General features: G+C 49.5%; 2 protein-coding genes across 6 annotated transcripts in view; both read right to left on the minus strand.

Annotated features, from left to right (window-relative positions):
* Positions 1 to 14958, minus strand: part of COL20A1 (collagen type XX alpha 1 chain) — a 49871-nt gene extending 34913 nt beyond the window's left edge. The window contains exons 1-9 of one of the 2 annotated variants that reach the window (XM_061361521.1): positions 14678 to 14958; positions 8923 to 9007; positions 6431 to 6541; positions 4147 to 4290; positions 3773 to 3931; positions 3175 to 3375; positions 1782 to 1937; positions 1000 to 1119; positions 691 to 855 (exon numbers count right to left, since the gene is read on the minus strand). In XM_061361521.1, coding sequence (XP_061217505.1) covers positions 691 to 855; positions 1000 to 1119; positions 1782 to 1937; positions 3175 to 3375; positions 3773 to 3931; positions 4147 to 4290; positions 6431 to 6541; positions 8923 to 8995 — 1129 coding nt within the window. In that variant the 5' untranslated portion in view covers positions 8996 to 9007; positions 14678 to 14958. Of the gene's footprint in view, positions 1 to 690; positions 856 to 999; positions 1120 to 1781; positions 1938 to 3174; positions 3376 to 3772; positions 3932 to 4146; positions 4291 to 6430; positions 6542 to 8922; positions 9008 to 12074; positions 12313 to 14677 lie in introns of those variants that run through there. The other variant, XM_061361520.1, reaches the window with a different exon arrangement.
* A 431-nt stretch (positions 14959 to 15389) lies between these two features.
* The window catches only part of LOC133216660 (DEP domain-containing mTOR-interacting protein-like), a 51555-nt gene continuing 41727 nt past the window's right edge, over positions 15390 to 25217 (minus strand). For 2 of the 4 annotated variants that reach the window (XM_061361572.1, XM_061361569.1), the window contains 8 exons: positions 22710 to 22888; positions 21066 to 21189; positions 20006 to 20184; positions 19181 to 19366; positions 18698 to 18838; positions 18316 to 18386; positions 16794 to 16898; positions 15390 to 15662 (listed from right to left, as the gene is read on the minus strand). In XM_061361572.1, coding sequence (XP_061217556.1) covers positions 15537 to 15662; positions 16794 to 16898; positions 18316 to 18386; positions 18698 to 18838; positions 19181 to 19366; positions 20006 to 20184; positions 21066 to 21189; positions 22710 to 22888 — 1111 coding nt within the window. In that variant the 3' untranslated portion in view covers positions 15390 to 15536. Of the gene's footprint in view, positions 15743 to 16793; positions 16899 to 18315; positions 18387 to 18697; positions 18839 to 19180; positions 19367 to 20005; positions 20185 to 21065; positions 21190 to 22709; positions 22889 to 25217 lie in introns of all 4 variants that reach the window. The other 2 variants (XM_061361570.1, XM_061361571.1) reach the window with 2 other exon arrangements.

Consider the following 25217-nt stretch of genomic DNA (forward strand, 5'->3'; position numbering starts at 1 on the left):
TATTCAGAGAAATGGCAAGTTGTGAGAAGCAGTAGTTGTAAAGGAGGTCTCCTGCCATCCCAAATACAATGTTCTCTTGCCTAATTCCACAGCTGAGATTTGGCTGTTCTCATGGCACGGGTCTCTGAGGCTCACAAATGTCTTTAGATGAGAGGTGTGGAATCTCTCATGTGAATTACTGTTTTTTTCTAAGCAAACAAAATACCCTTTGAAGACACTACCTGTGCTGAATAAATGAGTTCATTATCATCTTAGTCACAAGGTAATAAAGTCCTACTCTCTGTCTTAGTTTTACAGCCTGAGGATGCTTCTATCAAAGATGAGGGAACATAAACTTCAATTTAAAGAAGATCAAAAGTATCATCCTATCATAGAACCACAGACAGGTTTGGGTGGGAAGAGACCTTAAAGCTCATCCAGTTCCAACCCCTGCCACAGGCAAGGACCCCTTCCACTGGAGCAGCTTGCTCCAAGCCCCTGTGTCCAACCTGGCCTTGAGCACTGCCAGGGATGGGGCAGCCACAGCTTCTCTGGGCACCCTGTGCCAGCGCCTCAGCACCCTCACAGGGAAGAGCTTCTGCCTAAGAGCTCAGCTCAGTCTCCCCTCTGGCAGGTTCAAGCCATTCCCCTTTGTCCTATCACAAAGCAGGTTGACTTTGTCCTATAGCTTACAGACGGTTGTGATCTTACCAATGGCAAATATCTCTATGCCCAGGTTTTTCAAGGTCTGAGCAGCCAGGTTAGCATCATCCTGGGATTTTCCATCAGTCAAGAGTATCACCAACTTCTCAGCCTCCAGCCGGGCACCAGCATCTGGTTTCAGATTCTGCTCCAGGACATGGGTCAGTGCCAGACCTGGAGAGGAGCAAAGATGGATGGTTACCATTTTCTCTGCCCTGCAGTGGCCTTGGTCCCCATGGAGAGCATCCTCCCATAGGAACAGCTTTCCCCACTGTAGTCACACGCATCATTCAGCAGAGACCTGTGAGACGGAGTTACCTGTAAAGGTGTTGCCTCCTTTGTACCGCAAACTCCTCATAGCATCCAGAACTTGGTCCTTTGTAGAGTAAGTGCTCAGATCCCATTCTGTGCGGGGATCACTGCTGTACTGGGACAGCCCTGGAGAAGGCAAGAGCCATCAGCATCACACAAGCCAAGGTAGGTTGCAAGAGGAGACCCACCTGGGGGATGTGGCATCAGGATTGCCATGGGAAGATGCCACAAATAAAGAAAGGGCATGGGGATGAGCAGATCGGGTTTCTATCTCCACTTCTTTGCATGGTCCTTCTCATGCAGGCAGTTGGGTGATGCATCAGACTGGGTACAGTGGTACCTGCCTATGTGGTGATGCTCTGAAATGCTTTATAAGGTCTAAGGTCTTAATGTTAGGTGGGGACAAACTAGTCAGCTGCAAGGAGTAGGAAAAAACTCAGAACTGGAAGCGTCATTGTTCTTGGCTGAATACAAAGCATCTCCACACAGCATTGCCACTGCACCTGTCTATGCAGAGCTGTGAAGGCTGAGCACCTCCACAGAGGTAGGCAGCAAATCCCAAATGTAGCTCAGCATCAGCACCCAGCCTGGTGCTGCCCAGATGTTGCTTCTGTTCACTCTGCAGCTATTGCTTACAGCCACTAGAGGCCAGAGCTTGCTAGCAGATGATGCTCTCGGGAGCGACAAGCAGGACCCCAACCTACAGGAATAAAAGCTCCTCAGAGGAGCACATAACCACTCCTTCAAACACAGACTTCCCAAGGCCAGGAAACGGGAAAGTCTCCTACCTACTCTTATCTTGTCTTGGCCAATAGAGAATGGGGAAATCAGATTGCTCAGAAACTCCTTAATGAGCTTGAAATTGTTGCGCCCGATGCTCCAGGATCCATCCACAAGCAGGACAATATCAGTCATTGCAGATGAGTCACACTGAAATTGGGAACCTGGGAGGGCAGAAGGTTTGATGTTGAGAGAAGCAATCGCAAAGGAGGAAAAACAGCTTCAGTTTTAAGACAAAAAGCAAATCTGCAGTGTAAGGCCTCGTCTGGATGGTGGATTGGACCATCTGCCAGCCTGAGGCATCCCAGCACCTTGGGAAAACCACATGGCAAAGGGTAACCCACCTCAGTACCAAGAATTGGAAGGATGTGCAGCTGCATTCCTGCCAAGAATGGGTTAAAGCTGTCAGGAAGTGTGTGCCTAACCCAAGCACTACTCTGCTAGCTGTCAGCTCCATTACATCTCAGCCCCAGCCCAGTGCTTCCCTTTTATGTAGCCTAAGTCTCCAGGAATTGCAGGTGATTGCTTCATTCCATTCCATCACAACATCCCCCGTGGGCTATAATTATTCCGTGGCTTTATATTAAATCCAATCTCTCTGTAAAGACCTGCTGGCATCACAGACACTCAAGCCCTGCTTTTCTCCCCACCCCAGCCCTGCAGCTTAGCAGGGGATAAGACAGGACATGTCACTGGTCAGACGCATCTTCCTTGAGTGTTTTTCAGATGGGGGATTTCCATCTTTGGGGAAGGGAAATGGATGATCCCATCTATTCAGTGGGCTCCAGAAAGGTCACTCTCCTGTCTTTTTTCACAGCCATGGGTTCCTATTGATGTTAAGAGAACAAAGAAGGGTGCTCTGGCTAGTCCCATTCCCACTGCTTCAACAGTGCTCTGAGCCATCTGCCTTATTATAGTCTCAGCTGATGAATCTGAAGGATCATGATGGATCAGTTATCCAGTTATCAGCTGAAGAACAAGTCCAGAAGGAGGAGCAGGTTGGGCAATGATTTTCTCCTTCCCTTCTGAAGGCTTGGAAAGGTCAATGGCTGGAGGGGGTCTGTTGAAGCATACGGACTCTTCCATGGATCTGTCAGAAGCAGAGGGAGGTGGCAACAGGAAAGGAGAGAATGGTGGCAAACCAATAAATAAAATCATCTGCAAGGAATTTTTGGCCTAGCTCCAGTTTGCCTTAAAGTCTGTGATGTTCTACAGAGCTCCAAACATCTCCAGTGTCTCCTGACAGCTCCCCAAGGCATGACGTGGTAGTTGGAAGCACCACCAGCAGCACTGTACTACTGAAAATCCTGGTGATAGAGAGGGGTGGAAAGCTGGCGTTCAATGAACATGAAGGATAACGGTAGGGAAGAAGGAGCAAGACACGTTTGAAACCCCTCTCACCTCTCCTCAACGAATCCTTTGTGGGTTTTTCTTTCCCTAGCGATTCCCGCTCCGGGCTCGCAGGAGTGCGCTGGGATGACTCTGTGGGAGTTGGGGTTGCTCCTGTCGCACTGGCCTCCACACTGGGCTGGCTTCTTGTTGGTTCTCCCAAGCCCTTTGGCTGAATCCCCTTCTGCCTTTTCTTCTCAGCTCTGTCCTTTGCTGTGCTCCAAAGAGAAACATCCCTCTGTCCCTGTTGCGTTATCCCCGTGCAACCTGCTCCCCTCAGCGGCTGGTTTAAGCCCCATTTGACAGAGGTGTAGGGGGCTCAGAGAGGATAAAGTCCTACAGACTTAATGCAGATAAATAGCTAGATAAAGGAGATCATCTTTGTTCATGCGTCTTAGAGGGCTGTACACGAGTTAATACTAATATTAGTAGTTAACATGCACAGAGTAATAACATACACATAAAGTTAATAATAATATTAGTAGTGGATCACATCAAAAGTTTGTCCTTGCCATTATCTTTGATGATCAAAGATAATTCGTGTTTATAAAGTAAAACCAGGGAAAACACACCATGGCAGCTAAACCCAGTGTACTGTCAGTGCACCCACCTGGCTGTGCCAAGACTGTGCTCAGGGGTGGTGGGGTGGCCTCTGCCACCCCACTGTGCTCAGCGGCTGGGGTCCCCAAAGAGGTGAGGTTCTTTCCTGATGCAGCTCCTGAGTTCCTTCGGTTATTTCTAGTCTGGGAGGCGTTTCTGAGCTCCTCTACTGTAGGAAGACCAAAACCAAGGAGAGAATCAATACAAACTGGTCTGCTTCACAGTCCATTCCTCATCCCTTGCATCTTCACCATCTCTTCCTTTCTAACCTTCCAACCAAAGCATTTACAAGCTCTGATTGCTGCACAGTCTACTCTGCACATGACACCTCTCCAAGGGCCTCAGGAGCTCTCTGAATGGTAGCTTGTAGCCCATTCTACTTACTCACAAATTTCCTCTTGGCAAACAGGGCTTCCTGGGAGCCGTTGAGCACGTAGACCTGCAGCGTGTATTCCTTGGAAGGGCTCAGCCCCCCCACTGTGGCTTTGGGAGTCTTGGTTTTCAGCATGACTTCTTGCTCCGAGTCCCCTGGGGTGGGATGAAGGCACAGTTCAGAGCTTGTTAGTGCTTAAATTTAAGCTGACAGTAGTGAAATCACTGCTGAATGCAGGGAATGTCTGCCCAGGAACCCCAGTCAGCTCCCATTTGGTTTAATTTTGTGGAGGTCTGTTTTTTCCCAATGCAGAACTGAGAATATTGAGGGGTTTTATTAAATCCATAATACATGCCCAAAATGGAAAAAAACAGTTCCCACCCAGCGTTTGTTAGATTCTCACAGCATTGCTGAGTGAAAAACCAGGTCTTCAAAGGGTAAACACTGGGCAAATGGTAGTATATATTGCTTATGAAAACATCCAACCAAGTGATGCATCAAAAGGAGCGTGACCAGCAGGTCCAAGGAAATGATGCTGCACCTCTACTCTGCTCCCGTGACACCCCACTTGGAGCACTGTGTGCAGTTCTGGTGTCCTCAACTTAAAAAGGACATGGAACTGCTGGAACAAGTCCAGAGGAGGCCATGAGGATGATCAGGGACTGGAGCATCTCCTGTATGAAGACAGGCTGAGAAAGTTGGGACTGTTCAGCCTGGAGAAGAGAAGGCTGCGGGGAGACCTCATAGCAGCCTTCCAGTATCTGAAGGGGGCCTATAGGGATGCTGGGGAGGGACTCTTCATTAGGGACTGTAGTGATAGGACAAGGGGTAATGGGTTAAAACTGAAACAGGGGAAGTTTAGATTGGATCTAAGGAAGAAAGTCTTTCCTGTGAGGGTGGTGATGCACTGGAATGGGTTGCCCAGGGAGGTTGTGAATGCTCCATCCCTGGCAGTGTTCAAGGCCAGGTTGGACGAAGCCTTGGGTGCCATGGTTTAGTGTGAGGTGTCCCTGCCCACGGCAGGGGGGTTGGAACTGGATGATCTTAAGGTCCTTTCCAACCTGAACTGTTCTATGATTCTATGATGTACTTGAGGTTATATGTGACAAAGTGAGGAAGTGGTTCAGTGCCTCCAGAGGTCATCACCAGCAGTTGGGATTCATCTTCCTTATCCCAACCACTCTCCCTGTGCTGTCCCTGCAAACCCCACTATGCTGGGACCTGTCCTGGGTCTGTGATGCCTGACCAGGCAAAACTGGGGGCATTTCTGTGTTGGCAGTGAGCAGATGGAGTGTGGCAGCTCTGCAAAGCAGAAGCCAGCTACACAAAACCAACAGAGAGATTCAAACCCCTCTGATTAGAGAATATCTACACACTTTAAAGACGGATGTGTTTCTGACCTGTCATCCCTGTGCTCATGCCTAGGGCTGGAGATGGAGCTCCCCAGCCGGATAAGAGGGAAAGCCTCAGGCATGTGCTCCAAGTGGGGATTCCCTGCATTCCCGGGATGCTCATCGCTCTCTGCGGCTCAGGGAAGAGCAGGGAAGGAATGAGAAACCTCCTGCTCCAGCTTGGAAACAGGTGGGGGCCGAGCTAAAAGCGGGTGGATGATCACAGGAGCTCTGCCGCACGCTCTCCTGCCTGGCAGCTCCTTCTCCAGCTGCTGGAAGGGCGGCAGTGATTGGAAACCGAATGCCAGCCAAGACTGAGGTTGCCTCCAACCACACTGCTCCTTGCCAAGTCACGTTGTGTCCTTCCACCACCACCGGGTTCAGTGTCCAAAGCCAGGGAGATCTGGAGCTTGGCCAGGATAGGGAGTTAGGGTGAACCCCACACACATGGGTCAAGGACTTCCCTTCCCATGTCCCTGTAGGTAGGGGGATCACTGAGAGCTCTCAAAGAACCAGACACTGAGCCTTCCAGCACCCTTTTTCTCACACAGTCCCAAAAGCAACGCTTTCTGACTAAGCCTTTCTTTTAAGATGAAGAGAGCTGAATTTCATCTCTGTCTTGTGAATGAATGACAGAGGGGTTGTGCCTGCACTGATGGGGCATTTTGGACTGCTGTCGGGGTGGCCAGAGGGGCTTTGTGTGTGTACTGCCCAGTGGAAAGTTTTGATGTAAGTGATCAACACTTGAAACCAGACCAACCAGTGGGTAATTCCCACTGCCTTATCTCTATAACCTCAAGGCCCAAATAATGCTCTTACTTAAGTCCACCAGTTAAAGGAAGAGCTCAGCCCCCCCCATACACAAATCTCCACTGGGTCTGATGTCCAATGCATTAGCACATACCTGCCATGGGCTTTACCCGAACCTTGTAGCCGCTGATGTTCCCTTCAGTCTCTTTCCATTTCATCTGGAGCCTGTCTTCTGAAAGGACAGTGAGTTTCAGCCGGCCTGACCCTGGGGAGGAGGAGAAGTGTCTGTGCTGTTATTATGGATGCAGTTCCTCCCTCTGTATTTGCACCCAGAAACCACAGATGCCATCTCCTCTATGGAACCCTTCACCATCCCATGCAAGTCCTCAGCATCCCTGGTGCTGCAGAGCAGGTCCTGCAGCTCCCCTGCATCTCTGCCATGAACCTACAGTGAATCACTGCAAATCTGCATCCTCCATGCTGTGTGAAGGGGAAATGGGACCTCACTATGGAAATGGGACCACTGCAAAGAGGGAAAGCAGCCTAGCACAGAGGTGAGGGCTTCCCCTGCACCCTTCACATCTTGAAGGACTCTCCTGAGAGCTTGCATCCAGAATAGTTTGTTTCAGCAGACGTGTTTAGTGTGAGCATCTGAAGTGGGAGGGCAGGAACAGATACAAGGGCTCAGGGAGGCTCTTCCCTAGGTTTGGGCTGCTGAGAATGCAGGAATTCCCCAGGCTGATGGATCACATAATTCTGCATAAAGATCAGTCCAGAGGCAGCTCCAAGGACCTGCTGGGGTTAGAAAGGAAGAAATAAGGAAGAAAACGTGATAGAGTGTAAATAACAGTTCCTGGCAGGCCCGTAACACACAGGCACCAGCTTGGACCAGTTTGCTGCAGGGAGCAGTAAACTAAATGACAAACCCTAAGGAAAAAAATCCTATCAGACAAGGAGGCAAAAAGAGGAAAGAGCACATTCCCTTCTCATCTCCAGCCTTCACAGACAGCTGTGAAACCCAGCCAACGTCTGAACTCGTGTCACGCTCTGAAGCAATGATTCCTTGGTAAAATGCAGCTGTACCCTCGTACCACTGTCACCACATGAAACTTCTTCACTTGACTGGGTAGAGGATGGCAACTCAGCACATTTGCGTCCCTGCCTTCCTGACACAGCACCTTACAGCTGCCTTTCCAGCAGGATGCCCTGATTTGCAATGAGCAAGCACATCCTTTGCCTGCAATGATAAACATCTGCACTCATCTGTAGCTGTTACCAATCTCTTTCCCTTTACCATTACTGATAAGAAAACAGCTTAGGGTGACCCAGAGTGTCCAGCTTGGTGCTGGCAAAGTGTTGCTCCTTAAGTCCCTAATCTGGTCTTGCATCGTGTCCATACATCTCCTGACATCTTTGCCATGAAGTCACAGGAAAGCAGTGGGAGCTGGAAGTGAGGACTTGCTTGTCTCAGCCCAACATCTGTGCCTTAACCTTTCCTTGCAGAGACTTCCTGGGGGCTGCCCTACAAGCAGATAACTATTTTGGGAGAACAAAGCTCAGATTCACATCTCATCCCAGGCAAATCTGAAGGGGAAGGAAGAAAACGTTAGGAAGAGGGGTGAGGGGCAAAAACAAACCCCAGAATCATGCCAAAGAGAAATGGTAAAAGATCATGGAACAATGAAGGGAATTCATGGTTAGATTAAACATGGAGCTGTCTTCTTTTGGCCAAGAGTGGTCCAGCTCCTTGGCCATCACTCTAGGAGCCCAGAAGCTAAAAAGGCAAAAATGTCCCCAGAGAACTCAGAAAGGACAGCATCCTCTAAAGCACCATTATGTGCTGGATGCAAATGAATCCCAGTGCCATGAAAGCTCCACTGTTTCCCTGCCCTGTGTTGGATGTGTGCTATCTGATGCTGTAACCTTGCTCTTTGGTTCACAGGGAGTTAAGCCCAGTTTTAACCGTGGAGGCTGGTGTGGAAGATGCACAGCATGGAGACACCTCTATCCAAGCTCTGAAGTGCCATCACCCCTCCAGGAAGGTTCAAACACGATATAAAAGCAGTTCTTCAACATCTTCAACATAGCTATAGGTACTTTCTGGTCATTCATGGTGCTATGGGAGTGCTATATGTTACAGGAGGAATGTGCCTCATGTGCTTTCTTGTCCAGATGTTACACCATGTACCACCATATACATCCAAAGCAATAGTTTCAGGGAGCAGGACATGATGTGGTGAGTAACAGCAGCAACACCCTTTTTATTCCTGTTTCTCAAGTTCCATATCACGTAAGCACCCTTCACTGCTTATACAGGCTGAAATGCATCCCTGGTGTGAGGGAGCGGTGAGCTGAACTGCTGCCAATGATGAGGATGGGCTTTACAGGGTGGGGAGGGATCAAGATCGTCTCCTCAAATGGGCCCCCTGATCTCCCATTGCTCTCTCTGTGTGGGAACAAGCTGTTTGCAGCTTCACCAACAGACACCAGCACACAGCATCCCCTTGAAATCCTGCGTGTGATTGGGAACATCCCTCAAGTGCGGTGCCAGTGCCAATGGGAAAGGCTTGAGCAAGGGCTGGGCTAACCCTGGTGACAGCCAAACCATAGGGGATTGCCCAGAGCAAGGGCAGGCAGGCTCCTTACCTTGTCCCACATGACCCCAGACATGGCTCACCACAGGCAGGCAGGCAAGGAAGAAACAAGTGTGAATCAGCATGGTGACCAGGACCTACGAGAGGGCAAACATCAGGAAGGACAAGCAGAAATTACACTTCACTAGGTCAAAACAGCGTTTGCAGTCCTCACTTAAGGGACAACAAGCTGAGATCTACAGCTCTACCCATCACTGACAGCACTGGAAGGGTGGATGGAGAAGCACACATGAATTCCTTGCAATCCCTATATGTTATTTTATATTCCTGTTCTCTCCAATGCAGCCTTGGACCACTAAGTACTAAACTGTGCTTATAAACCTGAGAGGGAATAGTCTTTTGATATAGTATTTCTCTCAGCCTGCTTGGTCCTGGAGATGGACACAAGAGGTGCTGGGTTCTGCTCTGATGATGGAGATAAGCAACATTGGCCAAATCACTAGACAGACATAGATTTCAGAGCAATCCTATTTTAAATCATAAGAAGCAATTCTGAATGTTGTTACCAAAATCAATGCAAGTATGCAAACACACAGCACCCTTCTCACATCCCTGCAACGCACACACTGATTATAAGGGGGAAAGCATGTAGAGGAGCACTCTTTGGTGCTGTGCCACAGATCTAACGACCTCGCAGGCACTGTGATAAAGGAATCACGCAGCAGGAGGGATAACCCAGACGGAGCCGAGTTTACATGTCAACAGTTTAGAAACAAGGGGGTTATTTCTGATTTCACAGTGGGTTTCCTGAGCAGTTACATTCAGGCCTTGTTGAGATGCTTTGGTTTTAACCTGTTCACCTGCACAGACTGGAAACAGATGCGGTTATGGACTTAATGATGGCAGAGGATCCGTTTGACTTAGAAGTAACCGCTGCAGCATCAATAAAGCTGGCAGGCTAAGGATAGATACCCAGCCTATGGACCTCACGGCCTTTCCATTCCCTTTGCCAGCCTGGATTCCAGTTTGGGTAAGGATAAAACCACCTCATTGGAAACAGTCCCCGTTCCCCCCTTGTCACAGTCTCAACACACCAGGTTTAAAGCATGCTGCTGGCCTTTCACAACGCATCATTGGCATCTGTCATTTTTGTGCTGCACGTTTCAGCCTCATTGCTTTTGGCAGAACCAGACCATACACCAGCTCCCTCCATCACCATCTGCAGCGACATTTCACTTCTGTTCGCTTTGATGGACAGGTATTTAGAGGCTTCTGGCAAATGCCTATTTCCCTTCAAACACGTCAGCTTTTTAGCTATTGCAAGGAAAACTACACACGCATGTGAGTGACCCAGCCGTGATCTCCTGGGGTTCAAATCAGTCCTGAACTGCTGTAAGAATGAATGGAAAATGCACAAGTTGTAACAGGGAGGTGGTAACCACCCCGCTCAGTCTGTGCTAGTCTTCTTGATAGAAGATCAGGTTATACAGAACAACTGCAGTGTAACTGAAGCCCTTAGCCACGGGAAACACTTGCTTTTCTTTCCCAGTTAATGAATGAAGTCATTGCTTATAATAAACAGCAAACCTTTTACAGGTGGGTTCCAGAATGGGACTGTCACCTCAATGAGAGCAAAGCCTCCCCTGCCTGCAGAGGGACACGTGCCAAATGACAGCAAGAAGCCTGCATTTTTGGAGAACTCCTTGAATCCAAAGTTCGTTCATTTCATTCGGCAATGCCAAAAACTGCTCCTGATTTCCCCACAACTTCCCCATGGCTCTGCAGGTTAATGGGGTGCCAAACTCTGGCAAAAGCACTGGATTGTGCATGAGCTTTTCATGTTAGCCAGGGTTGTATGGATCTGAAGTCCAGTGAAATAAACACGTGGGCTTCTCCAGCCTGCACTGCACCTGGTTCATCCAGGAGCTTCCATCCTGATGTGTCTATGAGGAGGAGTTCATCATTAACCTGCATTGCATCCAGTAATTGCCCAGGGTGTAGGCCTCTGCTGTGACTAAAGCAAGGAGCAGGGATTTATCTCTTCTTCCCATCTCAAAGGCAAACCCATCGCTATTTTGCCTCTTCTCCAACTTCCCTTTTCCTACCCATAAAGTGGGAATTACAGATGCACCTGTATGAAAAGGTGGAGGAGCTCCCTCATCCTGGCTCTGCAGACCTTCCCCTCCACAGGTCACCTCTGGGAGATCCAAGCCCCTACTCTGGGTCTCTGTGGTCCTTTCCCATCTATCTCTACCCTCACTGGTGCCACCATTCAGCCAGGCTGGGCTGTGGAGCGTGGAACCAAGGTGACCACAGTGGTACCAATGGGCACACTGATGCCCCTCTCCCATTACTCACCTAGGAAAGGAATTTGGAGATGGGAACACATGAAGCATGTGGTGAGTAATTCCATGAGCTGGAAAATTGAGGGGGGGACATGGGATGGGACACACCACTTCCCACTTTGCCCCAGCTGTGTGTGCAAGGGGGATTTGGAGGTTAAAGCAGTCAGAGATCCCCTTTATTCGTACAGGAAACTTTAAAAGTAGTCATTCTAATTAAAGAAAACAGAAAACTATGCAAAAAAATCCCATGTTTAAACGAGCACAACTCAAGTGGGGATCTGGGGGCACTGGGAATGATTCCCACCCTCCACAGCCACAGTGTGGGGACATCTCCTCACCCCAGAGGCCATCCCTGTCTCTGCACAGAACTTAGGCACAAGTTTCACTTCCAGGCTGAGCCTTTGCAGCTCCCCAGAGCCCAGACAGCAACATCAGCTTGATGCAGACCCACAGCACACCTCCAGGTGGGAAACCCACCCCAGACAATGGCCATAGCTACAAACCCTTCCTTGGTACCATCCTCTCCGGCAGTAGTTTCCTGCAGGTTTTATACCATTAACCACAAAATAGAAGAGGAAAACCCCAAACAAACCAACGAGCAAAGTGCATTTCCCGCAGAAATCAGCCCAAAAGCATCGCTAAAGCAGCCCTGGCAATATCTAGACCTGACCTACGCTGGGCATGAGTCTTGAAGCTACTTCACCATAAGAGCTTGAGCCCTGCCACCCCGTGCAGCATCGCCTGCACTGCCCCAAGCTCCAAGTTCCCAACCGCTGTTCTGGCGATGCCCCAAACCAGCACATCCCTCCTGGGCATCCCTGCAAACCGAGCCCCAAAGGGGAATGAATGAGCCACAGACCTCAATGGAGCAGCTTTTCCCTGGAGTGAGCCGGGAAGCGCGACGGATCCAGCTACATTCTGAAGCCCTGGGAGAAGCAGCCCTGGCGCCTCGTCTGCTGCTCGGCGCGATGAGAGATTGCAATTCCCAGCCGTCAGGAGGGGTAGGGAAGGGGAGGGAGAGCAGGGGGAGAGGGATGCCCCCACCTCCCTCTCACCACGCAGCAGAGAGCGCTGTTGGCCCCTATGTGCGGCTGGATAAAGCGAAGCGCTGCTGCTATGGAAAGCGGTGGGGAGCTTTCAGGACTAACACTAAACACACACTTAGGAAGCTGCAGGCAGAGTTCCTAGGGCGCAGCAACAAGTCCTGGCTCCCTCCCACTGTCAGGCTCCCAGGGATGAAGTCAGCCCGGCCCCCATCCACATCCCATCAGGCATTGGAGGGCCCGGCCTTTGCACCGAAGGCAAATTGCATTTGTTGGAGGAAAATGAGCACATCTGTAAGGTTTGCAAGGCCAGAGGCTGATTCATGAACTGGAGCTCGATGGGGCTGTGGGATACAGCCCTGAGCGCTCCCAGCGTGTGGTCCCCAGCCCTAAGAGTGCTTTTGAGAGCGCCCAGCTCCATGCCAAAACCTTTTCAGGCAGATTTCATCCTCGTTGCCAGGAAGGGAACAAGTGGCAGAGGAATTTCTCATAACAGAGGCCAGATTTCCAGCTGCATCTCTGGGTCAGCATCAGTTTCCTATTGCAACAGAGCAAGCTGCAAGAACCCCGCAGTCGCCGTTCAATGGGAAGCACAAGGACCTTTGAAAGTATCAAATTAGATGGAAAAAAATCCATTATAGATTCCAAGTATTTTGCACAATAAGCAAACATTTGGTATTTGCTGCAGTTTAGGTTTAGAATTCAGTGTTTAAAAGCATCGCAAGGCACAGACTAAACAATACCAGCGAAAGGAAACACTTAGGCCTTACTAAAAACAAAACATGGGAGCAGTTGGCACCGAGTGCAGAGGGGGCTGTTGTGTGAATGTCACAGATTACCTCTGCTGTGATTCCTACTCTGTTTGAGGAGGTGCTGAGATTTGCTACAGTTTGCTCTGAAGCTAAGAGGAGGTGAGAAGGAAATAGAACAGATCAAGGAGAACACTTTCCTTCCAAGGAATTCAGATCCAGAGCTAAAATTCACACTCTGCATCAGAGAATTCTGGGGCTGTTGCCAGTGCTTATATTCAGGTGGTTGTGTTCCAGCTTACCTTTCCCAAGGTGCCCATACTATGCTATAGAACCATAGAATAGTTAAGGCTGGAAAGGACCTTAAAATCATCCAGTTCCAACCCCACTGCCATGGGCAGGGACACCTCACACTAAACCATGGCACCCAAGGCTTCTTCCAACCTGGCCTTGAACACTGCCAGGGATGGAGCATTCACAACCTCCCTGGGCAACCCATTCCAGTGCCTCACTACCCTAACAGGAAAGAATTTCCTCCTTAGATCCAATCTAAATTTCCCGTTTAAGTTTTAACCCAATACAACTTGTCCTATCACTAGAGTCCCTAATGAAGAGTCCATCCCCAGCATCCTTGTAGGCCCACTTCAGATACTGGAAGGCTGCTATGAGGTCTCCATGCAGCCTTCTCCAGGCTCAACAGCCCCAACTTTCTCAGCCGATCTTCATACAGGAGCTGCTCCAGCCCCTGATCATCCTCGTGGCCTCCTCTGGACTTGTTCCAGCAGTTCCATGTCCTTTTTATGTTGAGGACACCAGAACTGCACACAATACTCCAGGTGAAGTCTTACATGAGCAGAGTAGAGGGGCAGGATCAGCTCCTTCGACCTGCTGGTCACGCTCCTTTGGATGCAGCCCAGGATACGGTTGGTTTCTAGGCTGCGAGCAAAGCCGGTTCATGTTCATTTCTTCATTGACCAACATCCCCAAGTCCTTCTCCTTGGGCTGCTCTGAATCTCTTCTTTGTATAGTCTCATGGCTTTGACTTAGCTCAAGCCCAACACTCTGGGTTAAACCATCACAGACACCCAAATCCTCCCTGAGCTGCAGCATAGGACAGAGCTTAAAGGCAGATGGATGCTCCTTCACCTTGTGACTGAAAGGCTGGAAATAACTGTGTGTGTAATAACAGGCTTAAAGCACTGTCTGGTTTCGCTTTGGGGCTGGAAGGACCCCAGTGGATAATCAGTGCAAGCATCTCACTTGGACCATGTGCTCCAAGTAGTCCCATCAATCACCTTTGCATGGTTGCTGGGGGAGCACATATCCCTTTATGCCATGGAAAAGCAGGCAGCCAGCAGTAATGCAATCCTGAATCCGCATCTGACACCCGGTTTTCCAAGGAAGTCAGCTCCTGCTTGAACATAAATCAAAATTGCTTTTTTTTTTTTAATGATTTGGGACTTTTATGGCTTTAAGAGTTGGTTGGTGGCCAGAAGAGCTGTACTGAGGGACCTGCCCCAAGCAGCAGTGCTGGAAATCATCCTGCTGCATGTACAGCGTTGCAGGCTGATTGGAAGCAGGATGCTCTGTGAACTGGAAAGCAAGACGCCACCCTAGTTTCTTGTTATTACTTGTTATTCCGTGTTCAGCTCACTTTACCATGTTGTTACCTGTTATTCTCTGTTTAGTTCACTTTCAGGGTAGTCTGCATAAGAACATCCTTCATTGCTTGCAAGTGCAGCCATCCTGGGAGCAGCAGGGACCAGGAGCGCTGGATTTTGGTGGCTTTCACTCATTTCTGTTCCCTCCCAGAGTCAAACCCAGTCCATGACACATTTCCTCTTGGGCAGACACTGGTTAGGATCTCTCCTTCCCCGTCACTCGGTTGGTAGCAGCCTGTGACGTTTGGGATACCTGCTGAGGTGAAGCTGGTTAATGAACTTGAGCATCATTAGGGAATGGGGGCACAAAAAGCACAATCAAAGTCCCACCTTTCCAAGAACCAGCTGGGAAGAGCAATCAGTGCTGACTGTGAGCATGGCTAAGCCAAGAGACTTAAGCCCTCAAATGCCTTTACAAGGAAGCATACATTAAAGGAGTCATTTCCCTATTTGCCTGACAGAGTCACAGGTACAGCTTATGGGGCCATCTGGAAAGCACTTTGTGCTCTTGGTAGACTGCACAGCCAGCTCAGGGCAGCTCAGGCATACTCACTTACTTGATACCAAGCTCCTTGCTGCTCCCCAGCTTGTGCCACCCGCCTGGCAGCTTGGTTGGGTGAATGGCTTGCTCTCAGGCTTGGTTTCATGATGTGCTGCCTGCTCCCATTGGCATGAAAAAGACACCAGGACCAGGTAAAGCCGAATATTTCAACATCAAAAGCTGAGACTTGTCCATTAGAATGAGTTTATTTGCAAATACATTCAAGTGCCTGGCTGACATTTCACAGTGCATGGTCCCTCCCCACAGTCCCTCCTTGCTCACTGGAGCCTCCTGCCCTTCCAGTGGTGGGACAAAAGACTCCTTTGCTCATTCAATGGCTTCCATGACTTCCATCACGAGAGTTCGTGGTCCTGTCATGATGAGGCTGCTGATGGTTGGATAGTCCAGATGCAGCACGTACATCCCATTCACTGAGAACACAAACTGGCACACCTGCAAGGAGAGGAAGGGCTGGTTGCTTTCATCTGATGTCTTCATGGCACCTCCTGCCTGTGACTGGCTACAGCCAGAGGCTGCAACACAAATAACTTGCTATAAACATCTGTAAACCCTAAAGCGTTCCCACTCCATAAGCCACACTAATAATCACTGTGCTACGAGCACTATATCATAAAAGAAGGGCCAAAGGGATTTAGGTTGTGAGCTAGCAGAGAAAGAGACTCATTTATGAGCAGGGGCTCACTTCACAGATGGAAATAAGGCACAATATTAACATCGAGCAATTTGGGAGCAAATGAGATTAGGTAAGGTGAAATTAACTGGGCTCTTGAGTAAATGAAGTAAATTCATCCTCCCCCTTCCAATCCTGCCTGAAGCAAACAAGGAGTCACACTCTGCCTCTGAAGAATCCCATTATTCCAAATAGCCGAGTGACTTCAGGCTTACATCAGCTTGTAGAAATTACTCCTACACTGTTGGGGGTTTTATAGGGAACTGTGATGCTCAACACTTCTTTCATTCATGCTTAAAACTCAACACACAAAACCCTAAACGTGCCTGGGTCTAAAGTGAGCTTCAAGACCTTAGTTCATTTCACCTGGGTTGGAAGTACTGGAAGTTATTTAATGAATCAAAGCAAGGCATCAGCTTCAGGTTATTGAGCATGGAAAACAGCTCCATGAAGAACTACATCCTTGATAGCAGAGCAACACAAAACACTACATCTCTGCTGGGACAGCAGGTGACTGGGGATAAAGCTCTGCTCCTTCTGCTTCGCTGGGGTTATGTGCAGCTACTGGAGCTGAACTGGGAATCCTCTGCTTTGTTTTTAGCAGCCCCAAAGCCTACCACAGGGACAGCTTAGTTTTGACAGGGCGTTTTCAGCTTCAGCTGCCCACAGGCACATCCAGCACTGAGCAACCACAGACAGGGCCCTTTGCCTGCAGAGAGCATCCTCCCCTCCGCCTCTCACAGCACTGCCAGAGCTCCACGTGCAGACTCAGTCGGACTCGCCTCCACTGCATGAGGTGGGATTATCACAGAGGACGTGTTTGTGTTCAGCCCAAAAGGCTCCAACATGGCTTAAGTCCTGCCTCCTGCTCAAGCACCATGAGTAGCGAGTACCTTCATCCCCGCAGCTGCAGCGGGTCCTCCTGGGTCCACTGCCTGGATGTGGCAAGGTCTTCCTCCTCGGACCACGAACCCCCAGCCCACTGCATCCCCCACAATCTACAAGCAGAAGAAAAGGGGTTTAAAAAACAAGGAGTAGGCTGAAAAGAGGAGACACAACAGTTCCTAGTGGGATGGAGAGCTCTGCTCATGGTCCTAACCTGTCATGGGAGGGAGAGAAAGGGCTGTGCACCCAGTGAAATGCAGAACCATAGATTAATTGCTCTCTGCAAAGCTTTCTGATTAACATTCCCTGCCAGCAAGTGCAGAAGAGTGAAGCACAGGCAGCGTGAAGCTGAAGTGCGAGGCATGTACCAAGAGCACATTGAGAACATTTCCACAGCGTGCACGAGGTGCCTTTTCCTTGGCACAGGGCAGCATCTCCAGGGTGGAAGTAGCCTGTTTCCTGTAATGCCATGGCCATCTGATGGGACTAAAAGAGAAAAGGAATTCCCCAAGGACTTTGCACATCACCCATATAAATAAATAACAGCAACTGCACAGCTAAGCAGAAGGAAATGAGCCGTGAAAGGCCCAGGCTGGCAGAGTTGAAGGGCAGGGCAAGAGCATTCAGGAGGAGAACGGGCAGCACGTCCTCATGCATGCCACACGAATCACCAGCTTTACTTTTCTTGCTCCTTCCCATCAATTCCTGCAGCACAGTTAATGTGGGAACCTGATCCACAGCTCCTCTGTAACCCTACTTGTGTCAAACCACTATGGCAAGGCAGCCTGCACACTTCCTACCCTGGACACTGGGATATTCCCCTTGTCAAAAGCAGGCAGGAAAGGGCTGAGGAATTCTGCATGAAACCAAACAAACACAAGAGGATCTGCAGGGCAGAAACTGTCCTGTTACATCCACACCCAGCACCCACCAGCCCTGCCTTAACTGGTCCTACAGCTTTAGAAACCAGTAGAGAAGCAGAAGCCCCAGGCTCAGGCTGTGGGCAGCATCCTGGACATTCTGCAATGTGTTTATTTTGTCCATGAAAAAAGCCCATCATAAGAAAGGCAGGAGTGGCCTTCGGATGCTCCCCGATCAGTGCTGCTCCATCAGATGCTGATGGACCACGTCAACACACCTGAACTGCAGCAGGAACATTAAAGCTGTGCATCAAGCTGGGTGACCCAGAGGATGTGTCGAAGTCCCAGCTCTCACAAGACTTGTCAATGCTACAGTTTGCATGGAACTGAATGAAACACAAACGGGAGGTTTTCTGTCCAGGAAACATTCTCTTTCCCATTTCCCCCCTTCGATATACATTAAGCTAAAGCAGGGGCTGCACGTGTTTGTACCCACAGGACTATCTGAAGACACCAACCCACTGAGGCTCACCAAGGACGCTGTGATGATGTGACGTGCAATCAGAGTTTCAGCACACAGAGGTCAGAGCAGCAGACAGAAAGCTATCAAAGAGCCAGCACTGAGCTCAGTGCTGCTGCATTAGCAATACCATTCGCAAGGGTCACTTACAGTCAGTGTTTTCTTGATGTAGGGGGCCCCCGGGGACAGGAGCTCTTCGTTGGTGACGGGTCTCTTTAGCACTAGAGCAGAAGGTGACAGATCCTATCACAATCAAGGGTTTCATACAATAAAGTGCATAACAAGCAGCCCGGGGGTTACCACGGGCTGGAGAACAGATGTTAGAACCAGCCATTGTGACTGCACACAAAACCTTTGCATCTATCTCAATGTGATCCAAAACACTCGCACAACTTTCCACATCCAGCCTCAGAGGCGAGGCTGAACCTCTCCTCTTGCAAGTCACCATGCCAACAGTGACTGCATTTGGACCCGATGCTCAAGCTAGCCTGTGCCATGAAGGAATAGGATAGGGCAGTGCAGGAGCCCAGACCTGATTTGGGGTTGCACTCAGCCACGGGAGGGAACACCAGCATCGGAGTAGTGCTGAAGTAGGGGTTGGAGTTTCCTGCAAGGGAAGTGATGCTGCTCCTTCGAACCGCTGAGACAATCTTGATCTCCTTGTTGGTCTGGACTGAAAGAGGCAGAAATAACAATGACCCAAGGAAGGAACAGAATGGATTCAAACAACAAACTTCCCCCATGAGTCTGACCCACATCTGAAATATGGGCACACTCTGAAGGCGGCATCTGGGCTTAGAAAGCATAGACCTAGCTTCAAAGATCAAGAAGGGTAAGTTCTTTTCCTAGGATGGGGAGCTGCGATGGAGACTGCCCCAATCATAACATCCACTACAAACCATTGCAATGGGTGGTCACCCCATGGGATGCCTGGAGGACCACGCTGCCCCTCAGCTCTGGGATGCTCTAATGCAACCCTTGCCTTCGCACCCCTCTGCAAACACATCCCAGTTACCAGAGAGAAAGCTGGTGTTGCCGGGCTCCGGGTTGAGCTTGCGAAGGCAGAAGGGGCTGTCTGGGCTCTCAGAGAGGGCACGAGAAGAGTTCTCATTGAGTAACTCCGTGAGACGGCGTCGCCGCCGAAAGTTGATCCAGAACTGGTAGAGGAGGTCACTGTCAAAGAAGTGATGCCTATTGGAGACTAGGAGAGAACAGGGGAAGAGGGAGAGGCTGAGGGGCTGCGAAACACACACAGTAAATACACCAAGGGACTCCAGTGAATTGCTTTTAATGCCTCTGTGTGCAAGTTTCCTGCCTGTTTGAGGATGCTACCTGCAGGAACAGCAGGGCCACGGCCCCAAGAGATGCCACCTCCCAGGGGTGCACCGTTGAGTCACAGCCCTTCACATGCCCCTGTCCCAAGATATCCCGAGCACTCCCTGCCTTCTAAATGGAAAGGTTAATTCCTGCAGATGGATATGATCCCCAGCAAATGGAGCTGGGGATACCATCCATATTATATCCATCCAGATCATATCCATCCTCACAACCCAGCCCTCCAAACCCAGGGATGGATCCCAGCCCTGCAGCCGGCAGCTTTGAAGGAGTGAAGTGCAATAGCTCAGATTTCAACTTAAAGCCTTTGTGGGTGGTGGAAGATTGCTCCGATTTCAAAGGTCACCAGCTCCAAACATAGAACTAAAAGGCCCCATTGCCATCCCTAAGTGGGCACTTGACCAGCACTTGTTGCATGACATGAATGGGGATTTGTTTCTAGAACAGCTCTGACAAATACGCTCATCTCTTGCTTGCCATCCCGGCTCCGGCCCATGAAGCTCACCATGCTGGATGATCCCATGCTCCAGCAGCACCCGTCCCAGCTCCACCGCTTCCTTTCGATTCTCTGCTTCTCCCTCCTGGACCAGCCAGTCGATCATCTCGCAGCCCAGGAAAGTCCTCTGGTACTTCACCGAGTTCTCCTCTCTCACCTTCAGGAATGACTCTTCCACACTCACCAGCCTGGCACAGAGGTGGGACAAGGCTCCCGTGATGCTCTTTAGCCCTTGTCACCCCATAGGGGAGCTGCAGGCAGATGAAGCAAGGCCAAGGGAAGCAGGCAAAGCATTACAGCCAAAACATCGCTGGCTGGGAGCAGTGGGGAGCGAGGGAGAAGTGCAGAGCTGCAGTGTAAACCTTCATACCAACAGAAGAAACAGCTTCAGCTGAACCAGCTCGGCTGCGACCCTCAGCTAAAGACCGCAGGGAAGCAAAGCAAGCGGCTGAATGCGCGCAGCGAAAGGCAGGCAATCCGGATCGCTGGAGGAGGTGTGTTCCAGCGAGCACACGCTCAGTTTGCAGCGCATGGGAGTGCTAACTCCAGTGTGTCCACAAGAGGGCGCAGCGGGCTCAGCCGTGGGATGCGCTGGATGCTCGGGTTCCCCAGTCCCGCGCTGCAGCTGCAGAGCGAAGCAAAGCACAAGGGATGCACTTCTGCAGAGGGGCAGGGAGAGAGCAAAATCCACCAGAAACAATCCACACAAAGCAAGCATTCCCAGGAGCACTGGGAATGGCCACTGGACATACCCATCCCAGCAAACCGCAGACTGGACCCTAGTCCTTCCCTGCATCAGAACCCAGGACTGGGTTGGAGCTCTCTAAAGCATCCCTGAGTTTAGAGCACGGCTCCTGTCCCAGCCCCAAGAAGCTGGCTGTCCTGTAGCTGTGACAATGCTCAGGAAACAGCATTTCCCAATGCTATGGCATGGGGTACAGAGAAGGAAGGAAAAGCCAGCTGTAGCTGTGGCTCCCATCCACAGAGCATCATCAGCAAGCCCAGCCAGCACAGTGCATTCCCAGCGCTCACTGCTCGGAGTTGTGTTGCAGGGGAAGGGCTCACATACTTCTCATAAAGAGTCTGTCCTCTCAGGAACACCTTCACATCCTTCGTGAGAGGGAAGGTCCCGTCATCCTTGCGGAAGCGGTACAGCAGCTTCGCATCCTTGTAGTCCGAGTGCTCGTCGCAGACTGAAAGGAGTTCAGAGCAGGGAGAAGAGGTTGTTTTAAAAGGTGGAAGTTTGCATGTTCTTAACTGCAAAAGTGTGATTCAGGTGTGATTGCAATTGGGAATTGAGAGCAAAAACCTTGAGGGACAGTGCTCATAGGAAACCAAAGTGCTTTTGTTATTTGAAGAGTGATTTCTATGTGCTTCCAGTATGTAATAAGAGATATAACCTTTCAGAGGCAGCACAATGATCCTCATGAGATGATTACCATCTCCCGGATCCCAGCAAAGAAGAGGGCAAACAGTTTAGACAGCCCATTGCAGAGCACTTAATGCTGCAGGTAACCAGCAGCCCTGCCTTCCCAGGACTAACAAAAACAACGGGTCACAAGGCAAGCTGGAAAGTCAACTTCTGTGTCCTGCCAGGGCTTATCACTGAAGCAGGAGGGATGTGTCTGCGATAAGCAATCAAAGCAGCACTGGCACCGAGTCTGCACAGCTTTAATTAACTAATGGATTGGTTGGAAACTGTGGGCTGGAGAGATGGAGAAATAATCAGGTTTGGGTGTTAATGGTTAACTGAGAGCTCCCTGCTTCGGCTTTGTGCTTTCGTGATAAAGCACAGCAGCCCTTTATTTTTATCCAAAGCAGTTTAATGTAAAGGGCATTAACCTCAGCAAGCAGCAGATGGTAACAGAGTGTCTGCATTGCAGTGGTCAGAGGCAGCTATTTCTAGAGAAGAGGCTGCATTTGGTCTGGTTGTCATCTGCCTCTGTCTCCCCAGCTGCATCCTCTGCAACTACCACCTAATCCAGGCTCGTATCCCAAAGCTCAGCTCTAACCCTTCCCAGTGAGGGCAGTGCTGTCCCAGCCCTGTTTGGTTATCCACGACTTTTGTTCCTGATTAAGCCTGACAATCACACGGAGAGCAGCAGCTCTTTGCCAATCTGAAGCCCTTGTTTCCTGTTGTATCAGGAGCAAGGGCTGGACCTGGGAATCACTCCGCAGCTCAGTGACAAGCACACACCACAGCACATGGCCCGAGTTAATCCAAAACTGCCAAAAGTTCCAACCAATCTTGAAAAGGAAAAAATGGCATCACACACTTAAATCCCAAGTGAGGCATTCCTATAGGATTGCTTCAGCCCCAGGTTTACAGGCACCAGATTACTTTCTCCTTCGAGTGATGTGGATTCCATACCCTTGCTTGTCCCACCTTAGCATGGACGGGAAACTGAGCACCATTGGACTCTCATGGTGAAAAGAAACTGATTTCCCTGCAGATTTAAAGCATGTGTTATAACTCAGCTTCCACTTCTGCCCATTTCACTGGTGAAGAGCCCAAGCCCCTTTTCCTGGGGCAGATCCAACCCCATACAGCCTCCTGCCTGCCCATCATCTCCCAGCCTCTTCAGCAGCCCTCACCCAATAGAAGGGTTATGAATATGACCTGCCCATGCCTCCATATCCCAATGGACAGATATGGTGATCAGATACACAGCATCACATGATACATGATCAGATACATCAGAAGCCCACACACCGTGATGGATGATGTAATGGTCCATCAGCTTCTGCATGAGGCGGATGCCCGTCTCTCGGTCCGGTGCTTCCTTGTGGTCTATGAGCCAGTCCGTGAGCTCCTTTGCCACGAAGCAGTTTGGGTACGTTCGGAGGTGGTAACGTCGGTCCTTTATGAGCTTCCCATCATGAAGGCGAAGCCTAGAGAAGAACATTGAGCAGAGGTGGTGATACAGAGGAATTTGGGTCTAACAGCCAAGCCTCTAACCATTTGGGACTTCTGGCCAGCACCCAGTGACTTATAAATTCAACCAAACCTCCTGGCTTTGAAAGACTGCATCAGTCTTAGGAGCCCCTCCATCATCCCCTTGTCTCTTATCGCTATGCAGGTCTTAGTCTGGAACATACATGTCTTTTTGTTCTTAATGAGCCTCTACAATATACATGGTAGCTAACTGAAGCTGGTGAAGAAGAGCCAAAATACAGGGAAATTAAATAGTAGACATGTATTTGTCATCTTGGCACAATTCTGCATCTAGGTCTCCTTTCCCATCACCATGAAAACAGGAACGTAGGTGTCCCCAGGACAAAGTCTTAGACAGAGCTCAAGGTGGGAGCAGCAATGGGAGCTCTCATTTCTTCTGCATGCACCAGGCAGATCCCATGCACCACCTACTAATCCATCTACCACTAATCCAACAGTCCTGACATTTTCTGCTTCAAACTGGGATAGACTGGGACAGAGTTTACCAAAGCAAACACCGTCCTGTCCTGAAAACCTTGATGCTCTGGCAAGCCTGTGACCGTGATGGAAAGGTACATAGGGGTGAAGGTTACTCAGGTGAGCATGGCTTTGGCTTTTAAAAGAACCTTTACAACTGAGCAAGCCACAAGGCACAGAGCTCTGCTGTGTTCAAGCCAAAGCCAACCCAGCTTGGCAGGAGATCTATCCGGGAGCCAAACTTTTGCCCTGTAGTCATGACTGTTCCTAAATACTAACCCTGGGAAGTGCCCAGTGCATGCAGCAGGCTCAGAGACACCAATGGAACATCCCTGTGACTCCAGCACGTTTCTGGTTTCAGATTACTCAGTTCAGTTCAGTTTTGCCCTGGGCCAGTCTATTTTACAAAGGCAGCAATCACTGCAGCCTTGCTTTATGAGGAGCCTCAAGTCCTTCTGTTCTTTGTGAAGCAGTTACGTGGACAACAGTTTCACACAGCATGAGAGGCTTGAAACACCCTAAAAATCTATCAGATAACAACAGATTATCCGTTATTGTAGGGTTTACAAATAGTAGGGTCTCAAATGTCATTTGTTGGCTGAAGAGTTAATAACTTGTTATAATCAATGCTGAGGCTAGTACCAGCCAATATAACCCTAAACAGGTATCTTCAGACCTTCCTGGTAACTAAAATCATAACCCAAAGGGTTCAGGCAGAACCAGCTCCTGGCCTTGCGTTTGCCAGGCCTCCCTCCAATACTGATGTCTATATCCAATATTTCACTCTCTTTTCCTGGAAGACTCATTCCCACAATCCCACACATGGATTTTACCTGAAGCAAGCAGCCCACAGGCAGCTGCCTGCTATTTTTAGGGATTTTAGCTTTTTTCCATCCTTTATTTCACGGTCCACTGTCAAAATGCAATCAGACACAGCCAGCAGCAACTGCAACAGGGAGGCTGCCACCCTTCCATCCCCCAGCTACGGGAGAAGACAAAGTCATTTATTACATCCTTTATTTCCTTTGTAATCACAAGCAAGATGCCACTTTAGAGGCATGTTTGGTAGAGATAAGACATGTAGCAAGAGCACTCTATGCCTATCAAGAGCCTGCAGAACTCTATAAAGACTATATATGTACATACATCTGTATATACACACACGCATACTCGTATCCTCACCCACAATAACACACAGACCATAATCACAAGAAGCCTGAAGAGAAACTGGTTGAGAAAACGCTATTTCCCCTATAGGGTTTTTTTCACCATGTTTCAGAACACTGCATAAAATGCACAGCTCTTGATGGGGTGGGTAAAAGAACAGAAAAGAAAACTGATTTTCAGTAAATACTACTACTAAAACCCAGGATTATTGTTTTGGTTTACATGCACTTATTCTGAAGCTATTCCATTGGGAACAATTGCCAGGACAGGAATGAAACACTCAAGCACCTCTGGAGCAGCAGTGCTCTGATCCTTGATGGGCTGCTCTGAGTTAGAGCCCTCTTGCTGCAGAGCTGGGGCAGGAAAGATGCAAAGCTCCAGTGTCCTTATGGGCTTTTCCCTTTCCTCTTGTTTACTGATTCCCATCCACCACAAGGAGGCCAGTTCATCCTTCAGACACTGAAGGACGTAACGCCAGCTGCTGAGCTGATGCCCTCTACAAACCAGCCCCTATGATGCTGCAAAAGCAAAGCTGGTGAAAACCAGGGGATCATAATTGTGCTTCCAGATGGAGAAGATACAAGGATGCAGAATGCAATATTATGAGGGTTCTAGAGGCCAAAACCTACCCCATGTACACAG

This window comes from Neopsephotus bourkii, unplaced genomic scaffold, assembly GCF_033783945.1.
Source record: "Neopsephotus bourkii isolate Nb327-2 ecotype Australia unplaced genomic scaffold, CSIRO-AGI_Nbou_v1 NB_1060, whole genome shotgun sequence".
NCBI classification, from domain to species: Eukaryota; Metazoa; Chordata; class Aves; order Psittaciformes; family Psittacidae; genus Neopsephotus; species Neopsephotus bourkii.